The 20,980-nt window shown below is 29.6% G+C and overlaps 3 protein-coding genes across 3 annotated transcripts; 1 reads left to right on the forward strand and 2 right to left on the reverse strand.

Annotated features, from left to right (window-relative positions):
* Positions 1 to 4,348: 4,348 nt before the first annotated feature.
* Positions 4,349 to 6,587, reverse strand: LOC106767725. The gene is made up of 7 exons (XM_014652668.2): positions 6,399 to 6,587; positions 6,260 to 6,317; positions 6,044 to 6,163; positions 5,653 to 5,745; positions 5,439 to 5,568; positions 4,616 to 4,753; positions 4,349 to 4,522 (listed from the first exon to the last, which is right to left on the reverse strand). Exons 1-7 carry the CDS (start codon positions 6,518 to 6,520, stop codon positions 4,461 to 4,463), a joined length of 723 nt encoding a protein of 240 aa, XP_014508154.1. The 5' UTR covers positions 6,521 to 6,587; the 3' UTR covers positions 4,349 to 4,460.
* Positions 6,588 to 14,176: 7,589 nt separating this feature from the next.
* LOC106766423 (tetraspanin-11) lies at positions 14,177 to 15,699 on the forward strand. The gene is made up of 2 exons (XM_014651153.2): positions 14,177 to 14,881; positions 15,100 to 15,699. The coding sequence occupies exons 1-2, from the start codon at positions 14,378 to 14,380 to the stop codon at positions 15,415 to 15,417; spliced, it is 822 nt and encodes a 273-aa protein (XP_014506639.1). The 5' UTR covers positions 14,177 to 14,377; the 3' UTR covers positions 15,418 to 15,699.
* A 1,117-nt stretch (positions 15,700 to 16,816) lies between these two features.
* On the reverse strand, positions 16,817 to 20,463 carry LOC106766832 (protein CHAPERONE-LIKE PROTEIN OF POR1, chloroplastic). The gene is made up of 5 exons (XM_014651594.2): positions 20,173 to 20,463; positions 19,959 to 20,023; positions 18,418 to 18,800; positions 17,244 to 17,320; positions 16,817 to 17,148 (listed from the first exon to the last, which is right to left on the reverse strand). The coding sequence occupies exons 1-5, from the start codon at positions 20,229 to 20,231 to the stop codon at positions 16,998 to 17,000; spliced, it is 735 nt and encodes a 244-aa protein (XP_014507080.1). The 5' UTR covers positions 20,232 to 20,463; the 3' UTR covers positions 16,817 to 16,997.
* Positions 20,464 to 20,980: the final 517 nt, after the last annotated feature.

Genomic DNA, 20,980 nt, shown 5'->3' on the forward strand with positions numbered 1-20,980 from the left:
CGGTCCTTAGTGTAGCCACTTCTCTTTGTTTTATATTTTGTAGATGCTATGTATAGGGGACTTTTGATGATTGACCTTTCGGTCAATGAACTTGGTCTAAGACCGTTCGGTCTAACTTGTAAATATTTTACTTAATCAAACTATTGTACAGTTTAAATTTTAATGTTATTCTCCTATCTTTTTCACCTATCGGTTTATTCCCTACTGTTCTCCTTTATTGTTCATGTTAACTCCTGAAAATGAATTATAGCTTTGGTTATATTTTTGGGATGTTACAAAATCAACATATATTTTTTATTTTATATATCTTTATTTATCATATGAAAATAAAATAATTATATATATAATTTATTCTACAAAACAAATCATTCTACAAATTTATAACTTAATTATACTAAGTCAAAGTGGATGGTTTATTTTTTTCATCTCCGTAAGTTATTTTATTATCACGTTATAGTTTTTTTTTCTTTCTTTTTTCGTTCTCTGTTTTAATTTTATGAATGGATATATTCATTTTTAAATTTTAACAGTGACCTAAAAATATTGTCAAATATAAAATAAATAAAAATGAGTATATGTTCTTATAAATACTAATTTAATTATATTAACATTGTTAGATTGACTAAAATAAATAAATAAATATTTCCATGCATTTTTATATTAATTACTAATTTTAATATTTTTTAGTAATACTATCTTTTTTACAGCGATCATGATAACCAGAGATTTTATCTATGGAAACATGATAATAGATCCTGCTATCTATTTAATTTTATTGACCAGGATAATCTTTTAATAATATTATATTATTTATGGAAATATTAAATTGATCATGTTATTTAATTTAACTTATTTATCAATTTCATCTTTACAATATTATTTTATAGATTTTTTTAATATGATAAATAACTTTTTCATAATATTTTTCCCTGCACTAAATTAATATTTCATTGTATTTATTTTATTTATTCTAATATGATTAAGAGATATTTTATTTTATTGACTCTTTATTCTCGCAAATAATAAAGGAATATTTTTAGGTATTTTTATAAATAAATATTTATTTTATTTACTATGAGTATGATACATAAACATTTTATCTTTTTGGACGCAATCTAATATTCTTACCAATTTGTTTTATTGGTCAATTTAATATTTTTACCAATTTGTTTTTTTAATCAAAATAGGCTTAATTTTACTCCAATTTGATTGGAAAACTATATATGATATACAATTTTTAATTAGTGCAATTAAATATTTTTAGTTTTTAAAAATAATCTAATATTTTCTTATAAATTGTGTTAAGATTCATAATATTTTATATTTGTTTTATTATTTTTCCACGTACGGTGTAATATTTTATTTTTAATAGTTTTAACACTACTATGAAAACATCAATATTAAATAAGTAAAAAGAGATAATTTAAAATAAAACATATAAAATATATTATCTTTACATACAATAACAATCTAATATTAAGAATTTCTAACTTTATCAATATACTAGCACAATTCAATTTATCCTATGTTCTCTTTCAAAATTCATCAAACTTATAATTATTTTGATGATTATGTTGAGTCCAAACCATTACTTCTTTAACAACTTCTCTACCTACTTCCTTTACTTTACACACTCAGCAAAAACTATCTGATTAGGAACTATTGATATTGGTTCTACTTCAAACACCAAAACAATATTGAACGTCTCTTAGGTGGTAATTCTACCACAACTACAATCACATGCTTTTATTTTTCACCTGTCTTAGTCTGATTCACATAACACTTGTCCCATCTTTTAGCTTAATCCATATTCGATGCACAACTACTAGTTCACCCACTTCAAACAAGGAACATCATTGGAAGACCGAAATCCACTAGAATGAAATTGGAGAACTACCAATCCACTCTTGATATAGACTTTGATTCGAAATCCTTTGATCACCACAAGACATGTCACACATTCAAGAAATCTTCACTTTATCACAACTATAGCAAAACCATCCACTGAACTCAAAACCCTCTTCAAGAATCAACCTCTTCAAAAATCACAACTATAGCATTATCTTATCTGGCATACAAACTCTGCCTCTGAACCTCAGCACACCATTTGATCTTTATCAATCAACCTCACTATACTCTATAGTTTATGATCCAATAACTGTTTCTCTTTGATCAAACTTAGAAAATCACTGGATATAGTCACGCTACTACATTTAATGAAATAAGCTCAAAACTTCTCGTGTAGCTTCAAGTCTCTTAACTTCTCAACCCATTCAAGCTCTCTTGATCATTTGTGATAACCACTTCAACAACTACTATCGTAGATACCCTTTTAGCTTTTTTCAAGATTTTTCTTCTCCTTTATTCATTCATTCTTCTCCAAACTCACTAGCATAGCCTTTTCTTACAAAACTGATTTTCTACTGTGCTTCTTCCTTCAACGCTTGAATTCTTAGCCCATGATCAACTTATGTCCTAATCACTAATTTTGAACATCTTGACTAATCTTGACTTCGATATTAACACTTGCTGAGAAGGTCCAACCATCTTCTTTTTGATTGTTGAACCAAGCACAAAACCTTAATGATACTTCATTCTTATCAAAACTATGTTTTCATTTCTTTCTTATATTTTTCAGGCGAAGAACATTAGTTGCCATCAAAACCCATGATCTGGATAAATTGGAGGGTTCTTTCACCTATGAGGTTTCTTTTATTACATGTTATTACATGTCTGAATACATGTTGGTTATTTTGACAGTAAGATTTGAAACTGAAAAAATTCTTGCAGATAATTGAGGATTCCCCTGTTTCTCTGTATTATATGACAGTAAGAGGTATCGTGTTTTCATTGTATCCTTATATTTAGATTTTCAAAGATTTGAATTCAATGTAAACACATATATGCACATTAACAATTATATGGATGCATAGACTGAAAGCTTTCATGTTTTCTTCAATGAGATGCATTCTCAGTTTAGCACAAAAAAATTGATCAGTTTAACTTTCTGGAATTCTTTTAATTATTGCTCCTTGCAAATTTCTGTTGTTTGTGCATTTTCTGAACAACTAACTACTGACTCTGGACCAATTTGCTCTAATATTCCACCTACTTGCAGTTGTTGAATTAAACTATATTAATATGCTGGACTATTTTGACAGAGCAGTGTCATCTTTACTCCCAATTATTAATGGTGCTCACTCAGCCATCACTCTGGAGACAAAGAATATGTTTTTTGAATGTACTGCTAATCTAACAAAGGCGAAGATTGTTTTAAATACAATGGTAGAGTAGTGAGTTTGTTGTATGATTTTCTATTTGCATTTTGTAAGCAATGCAATTGTTTTAGACGATGATATTGTCATATTTTCTTAAGTAACAGCCTTCTTAGACAATTGTGCAAACAAATGCTATTAAACTAGTTAAAGTGTCTTAGAAATCTCACGTTAACTAGAAATAAAATCAATTTATAATATATATAAATAAGTACAGATTTTACATTTTAAACAAATTTTATAAGAATAAATTAGACTCAAAATTTATTCCTTAAAATAATATCAGAACAAGTTAGAGAGACATGGTCATGCACTTGCTATTAACAACTTTACTATATGATTCAAAATTATTTGGGATACTTCTAGTTATTGATTATGAATGTCTAATTTTGTAGCAATGTTACTTGATTATTTGAATTCTCGGTTATAACAGAAGTGCTTTCAACATTGTTGTCATTTTGGCTCGGTTCCTGATCTTGGTGTGAAATTTGGTAAATTTGTGCTTCATTATAGAAAACTAGTAATTAAATAATTTGTTAAAAGTAAGGTATAACTAAAGGTGAGGCTTCCAACAAGTTTTGACATCATAAATTTCTTTTTCTTGGTAATTTTGTGTCCATATTTTATTTTTATGTTCTCAAGATAATCTCTTTTTTTTTTTCATGTGAGAAGTGCACATTAGAATAAAAAACTCAAGCAAGACAGAATGTTTACTTGTATTCAGGCTGGGCGAACTAGTCTTATGCCTGACATTTTGAAAACTGCCGCTCACAACAAGATTATTCAAAGTCTTTTTTTTACTTATATATTTTCAAATCTACATTTTATTCTGTATTGTAAATTATTGTTCAAATCATCATGTTATTTTAACATTGCTACCATTCGATGACCAGAGATGATAACTTTGGGCATGCCCTGTTAATGTGAATGTATTTAGAGAAATTAATCTGNTATATTTGTGATATCATTTTAAAGAAAACAGCAATAATAATTTAGGCTTTTCAAACTTATTTAGTTACCACTTAACATTTTCAACATATACATAGTATATAACTACGGGAAGCTCAGTCCAATTAAATTTGTAGGCAATTTTAAGATTCTGAAATTGACACAAATACAGGAGTAATTATATAATGGGTAAAACACGCAGGGCCCAGTCCAACTAGATTGATGAAAATGACAAGTTCACATACTCTTAATGATACCTACAAATTCTTCAATGTCGTCTAAGTTCTTATTTGAGAGTCCTGGAAACATGAATAATCATTTAAAAAACAGAATAGAGTTTAACTAGCAAAAGTTGATGCATGTTGCACTACAATGAATTAAATTTTGGTTACCTTTAGCAGAATGTACAGCAGATAGATCCATTTCTGTGCTATAGATCCTTTTTGTTTTCATTTGGTCAGTCTCTTCAATCAAGCTGGAGTTTAGCTTTCCCAACTTCATTCCAAGTTCTGAGGCTGTGGTCACAATCTCTGTAGCAATCAATGGTTTGTATAAAGATCTGTCAACTCAGACGCTTAATATGATATAAACTATGTTTGACAATAATTCAACCAGAAAATGCATTTTTTTTGCCATCATATGTTTACAGAGAACAACATAGGACACTGGAAAGTGTTGTTAGCATTATTTGGCAGGACCTTAACATCCCAATCCATAGGCACCAATGATGGTGCCCCTAAATAATTGGTGTGGTTTTTAAGTACAAAGAACTAAAGTAACCCTCCTTTCTTAGAACTGTTTTGTCAAATTCCTATCAGATAAAAAACGACGTATAAAAAAATCAGAATAAAATGACCAATACGATCATGAATGTATATCATTTAATAAAATGACCAAGGTATGCAACTGTAAAAGAAAAAAGAATAAATAATGGGAAATGCCGTTTCTGAGGATCCGTAAAAGGGATGTTCTTAATAATTAAATCACGTTCTATCTGAATTGTGCATAACCTAAGAATTCAATGTTCTTGTGGTTCACTAACTGCAAATCAAAAGCAATATGCAGGTGTTAAACGGATACCGTTTAGAAATGGAGTATCCCCTGCTTGATTAAAATGGAAAGCATAATTTTGCTATAAAAAATAGTTCAGCGGGATTGAATTGTGAATACTGACGGTCAAGATATGAGNAAAAAGACGAGGAGCTCTTTAGTTACCCTGAAACAACTCATTCATAGAGTTTTGCTCGTATAATTGTACTGCTTCATTGATATATCCAGCATTGACAGTAGACTTTCTTTCTAATAGTTGAATTTCTTGATTAAGCATATCAGAATCCTTCGCCACCTGACAGCATAATCATTACCAAGACAAATCCAACAATAATCAATTCTGAAAAAAGAAAGAATTAGCAATCACCATTCTTATTACCTCAGCTAATTTTTCTCTCAAAGAATCTAACTGAGCATCTATATCTGGATCAAAAGGAGCACCTGGATCATGGCCACTCTCAGTTGATTCATCCTGGAAGTACACATTCTATCATGGTCAGACAATCAACCAAAAATGAAAATTTATACTAAGGAAGTAATAAACCAGCACACATATTTGCTATGTATGACTTAGGGTTTAGATGTCAGGTTTTCTGGTATGCACTTCAAAGGACACATCCACCATACCAAAAACATCATACGTACGCTTCTCATCATCTTCCACGGCGAATAATCATTCATCAATGTCATAGAAGACATGTACGCACGAATAAAAATTGAATTAAAGTTAAAAAAGAACGCTTAAAAAGAGTAATCGCAGCAGAAGATACCGAGTTTGGGAAACGAAAACCTCGGGGGAGAGAAAAACAGTGACGGATGATGTAATTCTCCCAAGCACCAAGCTGTTTGTCGAAAAGAGATTGAAGCCTCTGACGAATGCAATCAACACCCTTTCACAAGAAAGCAGTAACAGCAGTGTTATAATTCATAATTAAGATCCATTGCCCTAATTTTTGTATGAAACGCAATAAGAGAAAGAGAGAGACCCTTTTGAGATCTTGGGACTTTTGGGTGCCTTCGATGTTCAACTTGGTGGATGCTTCCCTGCAATTGAATGCATAATTTCAAGAATTATATTTCAAAAAAAAGTAATAGAAAAAAAAGAGAAAAAGAAAAGAGTATTACTGATAGAAAAAATCGAAAGCTTCAAGGAGAACATCATCGACGTTNTTGAGAACTTCGTTACAGAAGAGTTGTGGGTTCAGATTCAGAGCATCAAACACCGCTTCACTCTCACTCCCTTCCATTCCCGCCAAATTCTCTATTTGCCTTTCAAAATAACTCTCTGCTACTTCAACTAATCTCTCACCCTTGCATAGGCAGATCTTCTTCTTCTTTTCTTTTTTTTAATTTCTTTTAGAAAAATAATATAGTCTTATTATATTTGTTTAAATAAATTTAAAAAATATATATTTAAATATTTAAAAAATGTATATAAAAAATAAAATTACAATGTAAGTATATTATAAAATAGGTTAAAACCTTCGAATCTTAATTCGGATACTAAATTTTAAATAATCTTAATTGAATTTAAAATATATATATATATATATATATATATATATATATATATATATATATATATAACAAATAGACCATTTTCATTATAATAATAATTATCTCCTACTAAAAATTCAAAAACACTTTTCGTTACTTCAAAGTTTTGCCTCGCGTAACGTTTATAAATCCAGTTCATTTCAAAATTCATTTTCACATTTTTTTACACTCATGCTTAGTNNTGATTATTAATAAGAATAATTTCATTTTCTTGAAAAAATATATTCCTAGATATCTACGTTGTAAATCTGAAGATAAATTGCTCTTTTTATCAAAATCTATGTCATTACCACTTTAAACAAAGTAATAAATATAATATGTACACGTTTTAAGAAAAAAAAATGTTTTAACTAAGAATTAATATTTCTCACTTTTTTTTCTTTTAGAAATTTGAATAAAAATCATTCTCTAAATCTTACATCATTCTCCAATTCCATAATTCGGTCAAGAAAATTAAAATGGTTTTCTGTTTTTTAAAATTACTTTAATATATTTATTAATTCAAGGATGACATTTAATTACAATAAAAAAATAACTCCTCAATAAAAATATTAATAATTCAAGAGAAAATTCATATCTTTATTCAAATTGTATATTATAAAGAAATATTTATAAATTGTAAAACAAAATGTTACAAATACTCAATTACAAAAAATTAATAATTTGCATGGTTGGAAGATAACTAAAACTAAAGAGAATGGAATAAAATATTATAAAAAAAGTTTAACTCAACATCCCATCTACAACTTTCACATGAGTTTTTAATATTATCATCATCATCTTTAGTATCTACTCTTTTCCAAGAATAACACTTCTTCATCCTCCAACCATTGCATTGCCTCTCGGAACATAAAGGAATTGGATTGCGCATCAGTGTTCCATAAGGTTTTCTCCATAAGTTACCCAACAAAGTTACCACCTTATTTCTACACTTCACAACACAATTGACATTTCTCAAAAATTGCATATACTCAATCCCTTTTTTTCTTAAATTACCATCGTTTGAACATAATAAGATCAAACCATATACATATTTTGCTTCAAGATAACCGCTTTTGGCAGCATTTTCAAGTCATCAACGCCTTTTTCAATATTTCCCTTATGTCTAATTATTTCTCTTAATCCCTCTCTGTACAAAGCTTCAATATTTCCACCCTCCTTGCAACTTTGCATGAAAATATCAAATGTCCTTGCTTTTTCTTTACATGACCATGAAATCAATGAAAACTTTTCTAAAGAAATTTGTTGCCACATATAATTGTCTTTTGTGGCATGCAAAAAATCTTTAGAACATACTTTCATGTTGTAATGATCAAGGTAAGATTCGGAACTTACCTTTGCAACCACATTAAGCAACAAGTCTGTAGGAAGTGATTTGATTGGAAACAATGTAGATTTGTCATGTTCAGTGCGTTGTCTTTTGTCATCTCTTTGAACTGATTCTTTCATTGCAATCAAATGAGTAAACTCATGGCTTTCATGGCATTGTCTCTTGTTAGAGTGTGTTTTCTTCATCAAATTTGAAGTTGTCATGTTTACTTGGTATTAAGATTTAAATTTGAAGACTCAAAATAAAAAATTGTATGATAGTAATAATGAAATATGACTAAGTATCGATTATATATATAAAAAATTTAGAAGATTTATACCAAATATTTTGTATATCAATCAAATATGATAAATAGATATTAAATATCAATTTATATTGACTTTTTAAATGATTATAGTTTTATTTTATCTTATCTAATATAATATAATTATGAGTGTGATGGTTAAAAAAAAGATAAATTCTTTTTAAAAATAATAAAGGATATAAATATTATTGTCCAACATAAAAAAATATTATTTGATTTAAAATTAAGCTGATGGATTATTTTAAAACGGATAAAGATGTGAAAAGATATAATATGTATAACACTAGCCAAAATAATAGATATTGATATCTATTTAATCTTATTTACCATTTTAATCTGTTTTATAATATTTATATTATTAGTTCTAAAAATGATAAATAGATAATGTAATATATTTTAACCCCATTTACCACGTTGATCTATATCAATATCATGTATTTAATTGTGAATATAATAAATAAATATTTTTTGTGTACTTTTTTCTTTACCAATTGATATTCTATTACATTTATTTTATTGATTCTAAATATGATAAATTAATATTTTATTTGATGTTATTGTGTTTGGCTGTCTATATTATCTTATTTGTCGATTTAATTTTATAAATATCATGTTTTGATTCAAACAAACAATAAATAAATATTTCTAAATATTTTTTAATTATGTACTATTTAATTTTAATTATTTATTTACTCTGAGTATGATAAATGGATAATTTATTTTTTTGTCAATTTAATATTTTGGTTAAATATGTTTTTAGTTCCTGAACTATCACTCGTTTTTGGTTTTAGTTCCTACTCGAAACATCAATGGTTTCTAGTCATCGTTGTTTTGAAACTCTCACTTTTAGTCCTTCAAATTGGACGGCGTTAAATTTGTTGTGATATGACAAACGACGATGATTCGTTCAATGTCAACTTTCCTTTTCATTGGCTGCCACGTAGGTTTTGATTAGTAATGACCACGTGTGTTGATTGAATTGAGATTAGCACAAAATTAGGGTTTTTATTTTTCAATTGGGAGAAAAAATATCGAGAATAGTTCAGAGACTAAAAACATATTTAACCCTTAATATTTTTATCAAATTTCTTTAATTGAATATGTATATTAATCGATTTTGCAATTTATTTTATCTTGTCTACTCACTAAATCTTTCGCCAGATAAATAATTTTTATGATTTTTACTTATACCGATTAATATATATTTTATTGAATCTGAATACAATATTTGTCCTATTATTCAATTTAATCTTATTAAATGTGAGGATGATTAAAATTTCTAACCATATATTTTATCCAATTTATCAGTTTAATCTTTTATCAATATTATGTCAACGATATTTGAAAGTGAGAAATGAGTGTTTCTATTAATTTTATAATTTTATCCAATTTATTAGTTTAATATTTTATCATTGTTGGTGATGATAAGTTTATTATACTATTAGACGTTACATTTTTTTTTATTCTATCTTGTTTTAAGAGGTTAACTTAAATATTTATTTAAATTTTAATTATATATATTATATTGTTTTTGTATGTGACATGTAATGTTAAAGGAACTATATATATAACGTAACTTATATGAAAGAGGAAAAAACAATACCGGTGTGAGATAATGACGTATAAAGTTATTTTAAATGAATAATTACTTTATTTTTATTTTTTAATTTCTGTGTAAATAATAGAATAATAATTTTGAGACCAAAATATGAAAATTTAAAAGAGTTATTTATGGTAAACTAAAAATATGTAATAAAAATCAAATTTTATAATATAATAAGTTTTAAAAATAAAATTTAAATCATATTATTTCTAAATAATTAATATATATATATATATATATATATATATATATAAAGTTGAAAGATTTATATAAATATTTTGTATATCAATCAAATATAATAAATAAATACTAAATATAAATTCTTTAGGACTCTTTTAAATTATTATAGTTTTATTTTATTTTATTTTATCTAATATAATAATTATGAGTGTGATGGTTAAATAAAAAGATAAATGCTTATTAAAAACAGTAGAGGATATGAATATTTATTTGTCAAACGTGAAAAAAAAAATCTGATTTAAAAGTACGTTAATGGTTTATTTTAAAATAAGTAAATATGTGAAAAGATATAAATTCTATATCTCTAACACCAAACAAAATAATAGATATTGATATTCATTTAATCTTATTTACCAAATTATTTTTTTTATAATATTTATCTTATTAGTTCTAAAAATAATAAATGTAATATATTTTAACCTATTTACCCCGTTGACCTATATAAATTTCATGTTATTATTAACTATGAATATAGAAAATAAATATTTTTGTATACTTTTTTCTTTACCAATTGATATTCTATAACATATATTTTATTGATTCTAAATATGATAAATTAATATTTTATTTTATGTTACTGTGTTTCGCTGTCTATATTATCTTACTTGTTGATTTAATTTTATAAAAATAAATAAACATTTTTACGTATTTTTTTCGTTATGTACTCATTTAATTTTAATTATTTATTTACTCTGAGTATGATAAATAGATCATTTATCTTTTTGGTCAATTTAGTGTTTTTACCAAATTTCTTTAAATGAATTTGTATATTAATCGATTTTGCAATTTATTTTATATTGTCGACCCATTAAATCTTTTGGCAGATAAATAACTTTTGTGATTTTTTATTTTATTACTGATTTAGTATTTTATTAATATATATTTTATTAAATCTGAATAAAAAAATGGATATTTGTCCTATTATTCAATTTAATCTTATTAGTTGTGAAGATGATTAATATTTGTAGCAATATATTTTTATCTAATTAATCAGTTTAATCTTTTATCAATATTATCTCACCAATATTTGAAAGTGAGAAATGAGTGTTTCTATTAATTTTATAATATTTTATCATTGCTGATGATGATAATAATTTTATCATACTATTATATTGTATATTTTTTTTATTCTATCTTATTTTAAGAGGATAACTTAAATATATATTTTAATTTTAACTATATATATTATATTATTTTTGTATACGACATGTAATGAACGAAATGTTAAAGAATCTATATATAATGTAACTTATATGAAAGAGGAAAAAAGAATACATGTGTGAAATAATGACGTATAAAGTTATTTTAAAGGTTTAATACATCATTTGGTTCTTTCTTTTGGGGTTTTTGTTCAAAATGATTCTACTTTCGGAAAAAAATCAATTTGGTCTCATATTTCATTAAAGGGAGTTACTCCCTGCACCATTACACATTGCGTCCTCCACCCCCATCTCTATTATACCCTTTTTAATCGAGATCCGTTTACGGATATTGATACACGTTTACGAAGATCTTTTGATGCTTTCCCAATTTTTTTTTCTTTTTTTTTTCACATGGAGAGTCCAAATATCCATCCATCTTTCTTTCTTATTTTCCACATATCAGCTTTATGTTTTAAAGGACACTTAATATCAAATATCAGTACCATGCTACCTATCCAACCCAAATTAACCTTGTACCAATCCCAAACTAACCTTAAAAACGGAATAACCATTCCCGTGCCTACCTTCTACTACTTTTAAATGTTTCCTTTTCATGTCTTCATCTTCCTTGCATAACCAATTAATGTCCACGGCATAGATGTGGAGGAGAGAAAGTAAGAGTTGAGGATGGAAATAAACAAATCTGGAAGTGAGAGTCGTTGTTGTGGAAAAAACGAATCTGGAAAAGTGAGAGTTGGGAGAGAGAAAGGGGGTGGAGTGCGAAAAACGGATCTCGAAAAGTGAGAGTTGTAAGAGAGAGGGGGTGGAGCAGTGTAAGAGAGTGAAAATGAAGTATAATTAAATAAATATGATTAAAGTTAAAAAGGATATTTTTGTAATTAAAAATTTTGAAAAAAAGTTTGGAGAGGTGCAGGACGATTTGGTGGGGGTGGAGGGAATAACACCCTTCATTAAAAGTTGTTCAAAATGGTCCATTTGGTAGACGACATTAAATTCTTAACGGTGAAGATGCTAGCGTGGCAAACATCTATCCACTGTTTAAAAGTTATATGACGTGTCATACTGAAAACATTTTAGCCTAATTAAAAAACCCCTAATTAAAATGAAATGAAAAAATTAGGGTTCAACTTTGAGTGAGAGCCATTAGAGTTTTCTGTTACAGCAACAGCAGCCAAGACCGAAGCTAACCCAGCAATGGACATGACAGAATGCAAACGGGCATTTTCTAACCGTGCCCGATCTTTCTTCTTTATAGCAACATTAGTGTTCCCATGATGTCTCTGATGAAACCATTTTCCTATGGTTCCCATCTTTCTAGAAGGTATGATCTTACCTGTCTGCAAAAGTAAGAGTAGAAAAATTAGAGCTTGTAGAGGATAGGCCGGCCAAAACACAGTACAACAATGAAGTCGCTCCATCGTTTATGTTTTATACTACCCAAAATCAGAGTAAAACGAGGAATATATTCTTAACAGAACATCAAATTAAACCCTAACCCAAAAAAAAAAAAAAACATAAACAACAACATAGGCTTAGATAGTGACCCCATACCTCACCTCCGTGCGATGTTGAACTACCACCTTCAAGCAATCACCAATGACGTTATCTCCAATCGCGACAAATGAACAACAATTGAACAACAATGGCGTTTTCTCCAATCGCGACAAATGAACAACAATCAGGGTTAGGGTTTTTTAATTACCCTAATTTTTTCATTTCATTTTAATTAGAGGTTTTTTAATTATCCTAAAATGTTTTCAGAATGACACGTCATATAACTTTTAAATAGGTGGATAGGTGTTTGCCACGTTAGCATCTTCACCGTTAAGAATTTAACGCCGTTTGTCAAAGAGACCATTTTGAACAACTTTTAATGAAATATGGGACCAAATTGATTTTTTTCCGAAGGTAGAATCATTTTGAACAAAAGTCCCTAAAGAAGGGACCAAATGATGTATTAAACCTATTTTAAATGGATAATATGACAGACGACCTTGTGGTTCTGTATTTAGAAAAATAATTTTTTGACACAATTAAATTTTTTATATTTATTTAATATTATTTTTATTTACTTTTATTTTTCGAAAGAATGATTAAATATATCACGGCAAGGGGACTTCCAAATTGGATTTATTCTTTGGGACAGACATCTACAACACCATTTACTAGGTAAAAAAAAAAGGAAAATAATATTTTAACACCATTTTTTTACATCATTTTGACACTGCACACGTGTCAAAATGTGATTGGACGATTTCAAATTAAAAAAAAAATTGGTTTTTCTCTTCCAAATATACCCTTACCTTAACTTTTTTAATTTGAAATTATCCAACCACGTTTTGACACGTGTGCAGTGTCAAAATGATGTCAAAAAATAATGTTAAAATATCATTTGCCAAAAAAAAAATAACATCATCAAACCTTGAAAATTTAAGATTAAATCCATGAATTTCGTAATAGAAAGATTTATCATAATCAAACTTTAAAATATAAACTGAAACCAAAATCTCGTTTAAAGAAAAAATAACTAAACATCCTAAATTTTTTTAATCTCATTGTCGTAAGTAGAATATGAATGATTTTTTTCATCAGTGTAGGAATTTATTTTCATTATAATTTAGTTTATTTTCTTTTTCATATAATATGATAGAAGGTGAAAAAGAACATTAGGTGAAACAGTTTCAAATAAGAACTGATACAGAGTGATGTGGTGTATCCACAGTGCGCCACGTGGAACACCACACCATGACAGATCGCATATCCGTAATTACAGTCACATCCCTCTCACAGTTACATTAAGAACTGCTTTTGTTTCCACTTTTAAAACAGTTACTATTCATCCACAACGTTTCACTTCACAGACATTCATTCTTCAACCTTTCATCAACTTCCTCGTAATTTGCTAACATGTTCCGCATTAGCAACACCGTTGTCGGCGCGCTCAACATTCTCTCCTTGCTCCTGGGCGTGGCCGCCGTGGCCTCCTCCGTTTACATCCACATCCGCGGCGGCTCCGACTGCCAGAAGGTCCTGCAGGTGCCGCTTCTAGTCGGCGGCATCTTCGTTGTGCTCGTCTCCGCCTTGGGAATCGTGGGGTCGCTGTACCGCGTCAACACGGCGCTCTACGCCTATCTCTTCGTCACGTTCGCGCTCATCTTGGGCCTCGCCTTCTTCACCGTCTTCACGCTATTCGTGACGAACAGGAAGGTGGGGCAGCAGGTTTCCGGCAAGGGCTACGGCGAGTACAGGGTGGCCGATTTCTCGCACTGGCTGCAGCGCTACGTCGTCAACAACAAGAACTGGGACGAGGTGAAGAGTTGCTTGATGGACGCGCACGTGTGTCAGAACCTCGCCATCAACGGTGGCCGCAACAACGACTTCCTCATTTTCAAACACCTATCAACTACGCAGGTTTTATAACTCTTCTTTCTCCTTCTAATCTCTCGTTAACTTCATTAACTAAGAATAAATAACTCATGGTAAGTTTATCATTCACTCGTTATCATCTTGCAAACAGTGTTGGAATCATGATGATTAAATTACGTTATTATGGCTACGGTTGGGACATGCAAATGCATTTGAATCACGTACGTAGCAATTACTTAACTTTCTGTATTTTGTTTTTTCAGTCTGGTTGTTGTAAACCACCAGCGTATTGTGGGTTCATAATGAAGAATGGTACGTTCTGGGAAGTGCCAAAAAAGGGTCCAGCAGTGAATAATTCTGACTGCAGCACTTGGAATAACAGAGAAGACAAACTGTGCTACGATTGCAATTCATGCAAGGGAGGGGTTTTGGCTAACATAAGGAACCAATGGAGACGTCTCACTGTATTCAACGCATGCGTGCTTTTGGTCGTCACTGCCATATATGCCTTGGGCTGCTATGCCATCAAGAACAACAGATTCGATTCACAGTGCAACCACCCCAAAACACCATCTCCTTGATTCTACTAGTGTTCTTGCATGCATCATACAGAGAACTACTTTGTGTTAGTTATAATGTTTGAAGTACATTAGTATTAGTTGTTTGTTTGGACGTCAGTATGTGTGTATTTTATGTATGGTTTTGTGGTTTTGTAATGCTGGATATTGTTACTCAATTTCTTTAATCCTTTTGTTATTCGTGGCATTTAGCGTTTAGATCTGTTTTGTATTGCGTTAATTTCTTGAACTATTTGTTCAGGTTTCAATCATCAACACTTGATGATGTTAGCCTTCATATCATATGTTTCCTACTCAATCATGTTCATCATTCAATGAAAACTGTTTTCCAGGTTTTTTTGTTAATTTTAAGCATCCATGTCAGCATCGAATTTTTATGATTTTAATAAAGTGATATATTTACTTTTTTTATATTGTTAATAAAATAGCACTTGCTTTTCTTATTTTACGTAAAGATATTATATTAACTAAAACTTAAAATAAAATTATGAAAACTGGGAGTAAATTTTAAAACATTAAAATTATTTTTTATAAGAAAATATAGATATTTAGTTTCTTTTAATAAAATACAGCAGGTGAAAATCACTTTATTAAAGACATAAAAGAATAGGAATGTTTTGTTTACTTAAAAATGTAATAGAAAATAATATTTATTTTAGAAATTATAAGGAGTGAATGATATCTACTATTATATAGAAAGGATTTTCCATTTTTATATATAATTTTTTTCAATTTATCTTTAGATATTCTTTTTTTTTTTAATTAAAGTAATTTCTTAAGGAAAAATGATTTATATTTATTTTTAGAATTATAATAATAATAATAATAATTGTATTATTTATGCTAAAAAAAATATGGATACAACGTTTCACTAGATAAGGAGAGTAAGTGTTTATCTCAAGTGTTATTTCTTTATTTTTATATAATAAGTTTTCTTTAAAATTCACGGGCTGTCGGGAAATATCTAAGGTGTTTCTTCCTGTACCCCATCAAAATTCTCCCTATACCCTATCACAAGCTTCTGGAAATTTTGATCCGAAACAGATGTTTTACCATGTAAAGAGTCGTAGTATTCACAATACCTTTAATCTAACTACTGATAAATTGACAGCATAAATAGTTTTGGACTTTCAACTACATATTTTGGGGTCGATTCATTGACAATTTAATAATAATAATTGGACTAAAAGTGGTAAAAGAAGTTTTAAATATTAATAAAAACAATCATTTTTGTGTGTGTAAATTTCAAAACAATTATTATAAAAATATTGTGAAAATTAGAAGATGGAATAGAATTTTCACCCTGCTAAGAATAGAGTTTTGCACGTTGCACCTCGTGATACTTAAAAAGGAAATAATGATTACAATTTCAATATTGATTAAACAACTAAAATATGTGATAGATAAAAAAACAGTGACTAAGATGAACTCATTTGAAATAATTACGCTGACCAATCCCAATTCAGAAAGTTGTTTTGATAAAGTATAAGACAGTAAACATTTTAGCTCGCTAAACAAAAGTGCAGCTGGATCGCCTATAAACTCATCTCCTAATAAAAAGTTGAAAGAATTGATGCTCTACTTCACTTGAGAAAAGTACAAGCAACGAACAAGAATGTATAAACTACCAATGACGTTAGGAGTTCAAGTGTCCAAGTTGGCCGCAGCAACACAGCTGGAATATTGGGTACCAGCACTGAACCAGATACCCATCCAGCCACCAGAGCTCCAAATCTATCATAGTGCAAAAACAAAACAATGTAGACGGTGATGGCAAATACGAAAAATAATCAGCGGGAAAATATAAGTTGGATACTCTAGTCACTTACCCAATAATGAATGCCCTACCCAAGCTCTTTGTCTTTTCGTTAAGAAAATATATGCAAGCAGCCAAAGAGATCGCCACCTGTAGCAGGAATACGATAGTTTTGTCAATAAGTAGACATGCATTGACAAAGGTTATATTACCAAACTCAATTGATCCAAGTAGAAGGGAATCAGGTTCCCCTTATGTAAAATCTCAAGTTTAAGTCCTTTGAGTGAGAATGTATACACACAAAGAGGAGAGCATTACTGCCCGCACGAATCTACTTATAGTTGGAGGAACCCAAAGTGACCATTGAGCATAAACCATGCAAGGGTCTTATAAGAAACTCTCATGAGATCTTATTTTACATTAAGTGGGTCTCATCATACCAAGTCATTTCTAAGCTACTCTTCGAACTCTTGTTCTAATAGTGAGGTCTTGTAAGACGCACACTTTTATAATTTTTTATTTGCACTTCAATGTTTTAACTTAAAAATTTATTTAATTATTATAACTAAATATTAATTTAATGTTGGTGTTCTGAGAGGCTGATATTAAAAGTTACCTAAAGGTCTTATACAAGGCTGAAGGTCTTATATAAGGTCTTATACCTGGTCAGAGTCTTAACTTTAAGACAAGACTCTGACCATGTAACATCAGCATGATCTATGAAAGTTTCCTTCCTATAAGACCCTTGCATGGGAAATGCTCTTGGAAAAAAAAGACAATATTAACATTTTATTAAAATACTGAAAACCTTAAAAAAGAGAATGGCCAAGGCGAAAATTGGATAAATCATGGTTTATGGTTAAAGTACTGAACACGGTAACCTGAAAATCCGATAGTCACAATGATTGGAAATTTCTATGGAACCGTAAGTAATAGAAAGGCACCACTCAAGTATAGCCTTTGAAGCGAGGCTACAATCTAGAGACTGGTAGTTGACTTCATTTCCAGCAGTGTGGATAAGGACTGATACACATATGCTAAATGGCTCGGGAAGGTAAGGACTAAATGAATATATAATTCGGTTTTATTTTTTAAAATCTAGGGGCCTCACTATCCAAATATTTATAGAAAATGAAATCTATAAAGTTTTTCTTCCTGAAAAAATACAGTTTTATTCTAAAAAATGCATTTAGGTATACACCAAACAGAAGAGGAAAGAGAAAAAAAAAAAGAAATTCAAAGCAAACCTGAAAAGCAGGTCCAGTTTCAGCAGAATTCATAATACTCCAGCCACCCATGAAGGCAAAGAGAAACAATCTTCTGAGGATGATTTCAGGCGGTGGAAGTTCAACAAAGTTTAGCAAGTTCTTCACCCATGGTGGAGACTCTTCTACTTTCTTTTTTAACTTGCTTTTCAAATTAATTTTTGTTTTCCTCCTCTGTATGAAGCTTGCCATCAATAATTTTTCAAAAGCCGCTTCAATTGATTCTTCACTTCTCTCATGCCCAGCATATTGTTGCAACAGAAAATTTCTTGATCCCCAGATTTCTTCTTCAGAAGCATCAGGGCTTATACCAAGACGACGGTAAGGATCCCAAACATTGATTCGAGGGAATTTCTGGACATTACCTGCAGAGAAGATTTATATATAAATACACATATCAATAGTTAACTCATAAGGTGGAAAATAATAGACAGAGAAATGCAACTAAGAGCATAAATGCGGACTTTACAAATTAATATGAATCATGATCTAAGTCAGTTAAACTTCAGATGTCAGGCAACAGCCAATGATATAGAAGTTGACAGGCTTTTTGAGATCATTCAACTAGCAACGATAATAAGAAATAACACCAGTAATTAAAAAAAGCATGTTTTTCATGAGATCAAATTCTGTAGCCAAAAGTTTGTTACTAGGTACAAAAGATATCTCTCAAGACAGGAATATAATGCTGCGATTAAACAAGTCTCACTGGAGACTCATGCCTATATGTCTCACTCCATCTAAGCAAGACCAAGCACCTCTCGACAGAGTGACAGGTTACCTCCCACAAAAATTCATAGACAATGAAACTGCATTGTTTATTCTTTTGGTTGATCAACCAACAGCCTCCTTCTTGGGAAACTTTATTAATTCACGTCTGTTGGGTCTCATCTTAACCTTTAGAGATAAAGTTTTCCGTGATTGTTTCTATCGAGTCGTATAGCATAGCTTATCTTGTACTTTTGCAAGATCAAGTAACAAGGACACTGGTTACTTTCTTTAACTCTCAGCATGATTTTAGTCGGAACAAGAAAAGAAAAGCAATGATACATCTAAATATCAGGTAACATTGCTAAAAATTCCATATATTTAAATAATTAATATATTGAAAGGGAAAATCTGAAGGGGAGGGTAGGTGCACAAGGTGACTTACTATTGGAAGTCTTTTAAATAAGAATAGAATTCATCTAAATTCCCATGTCCCAACCAAAACAAAACAAAGTCCACCTTGGATTTTCCTTCAACTTATACAAAAGGGGACTAAGCTTGAGCTAAAAAATCAGAAGCCTGAGCAGGACTAAAAATCAAGGCTAGACACAACTGAATTGAAGCCCAAACAAGCCAAGAAATAAACAAGTACGCATTAATATGCACAGTAGCGAAACCTCAACAATAAAGCAACTTCACCGCCTCATGACTGTATCAATAATAAAACATTTTGAGGAATTTATTTTATATAATTGATAGGGTTGGAAGTTTTCTTGTGTAATTAATGAATAAATTTGACAGGTTTTAGGTGATACCTCCGTAGGGCGTGTCCACCGCGCATCTAGTGCGAAAGGCTGTCTTCGCGTGTTCTCGGAGATACCTGAAGAAACCCAAATTCACGATTTATGCACGAACAATGATTGACGAATCCGAAACCATCAAAATAAAATAAAATAAAAGGTGGATTAATCTGAAAACTAAAGGTAATCAATCAAAACGCAAAGGAAAGCAAAGAGAGAAAAGAGGTACAATTTCTTAGCGAGAAAAGCGGTAGAGAGGTTGGGAGTTGAGAGCGAAAGCACAACCATGTCGGCCTTCTTTGTAATTGACAGAGCCAAAAAAATTAAGAACGCCCTACGTCCTAACCCTAGTTGAATAGCATGGTAGGTGGAAAATTGGAAAAGCAGATGGGAAATGGAACGTGTTCTTCTTTAGGTTCTGGCACTGAGAAGAAGAACAAGAAGAGGAAGAAGATAACTGATTACTTTTGTCTTCTATTGTGAACCACTTCCTGCTAGGGTATGCATCTTGCACAAAATATGATATATTAAGTTTTATCATCCTATATTAGAAAAAAAAATTCACTATGCCTCTTGTTCAATGCATTTCTTACATAATATTAGTTTAAATGTTCTCTATTACTCACCTCAGATATATATATATATATATATATATGGAAAATGATATTTTAACACCAATTTTTGATACCGTTTTGACATTGCACATATGTCAAAATGTGATTGGACGATTTTAAATTAAAAAAAAACTTTTGGCTTTTCTCTTCCAAATATGTCCTTACCTCATTCACTATTGGTATATGTATTTAAAATGTAGTATTACACATATGTCAAAATGTAGTATATGTATTTAAAATATCATTTTCCATACATACATACATTTTATATATATATATATATAATAAGTGTTTATATTTACATTCACTATTTTTAGTTCGTTGTATTTTAAAAATTAAAATTTATTTATTTATTATTGTTAATTATTTTATAAGTTGAAATGTTTTAATATTAATAAGAAAATTAAATTTACATAAATTGTG

Source organism: Vigna radiata, chromosome 7 (genome assembly GCF_000741045.1).
Source record: "Vigna radiata var. radiata cultivar VC1973A chromosome 7, Vradiata_ver6, whole genome shotgun sequence".
NCBI classification, from domain to species: Eukaryota; Viridiplantae; Streptophyta; class Magnoliopsida; order Fabales; family Fabaceae; genus Vigna; species Vigna radiata.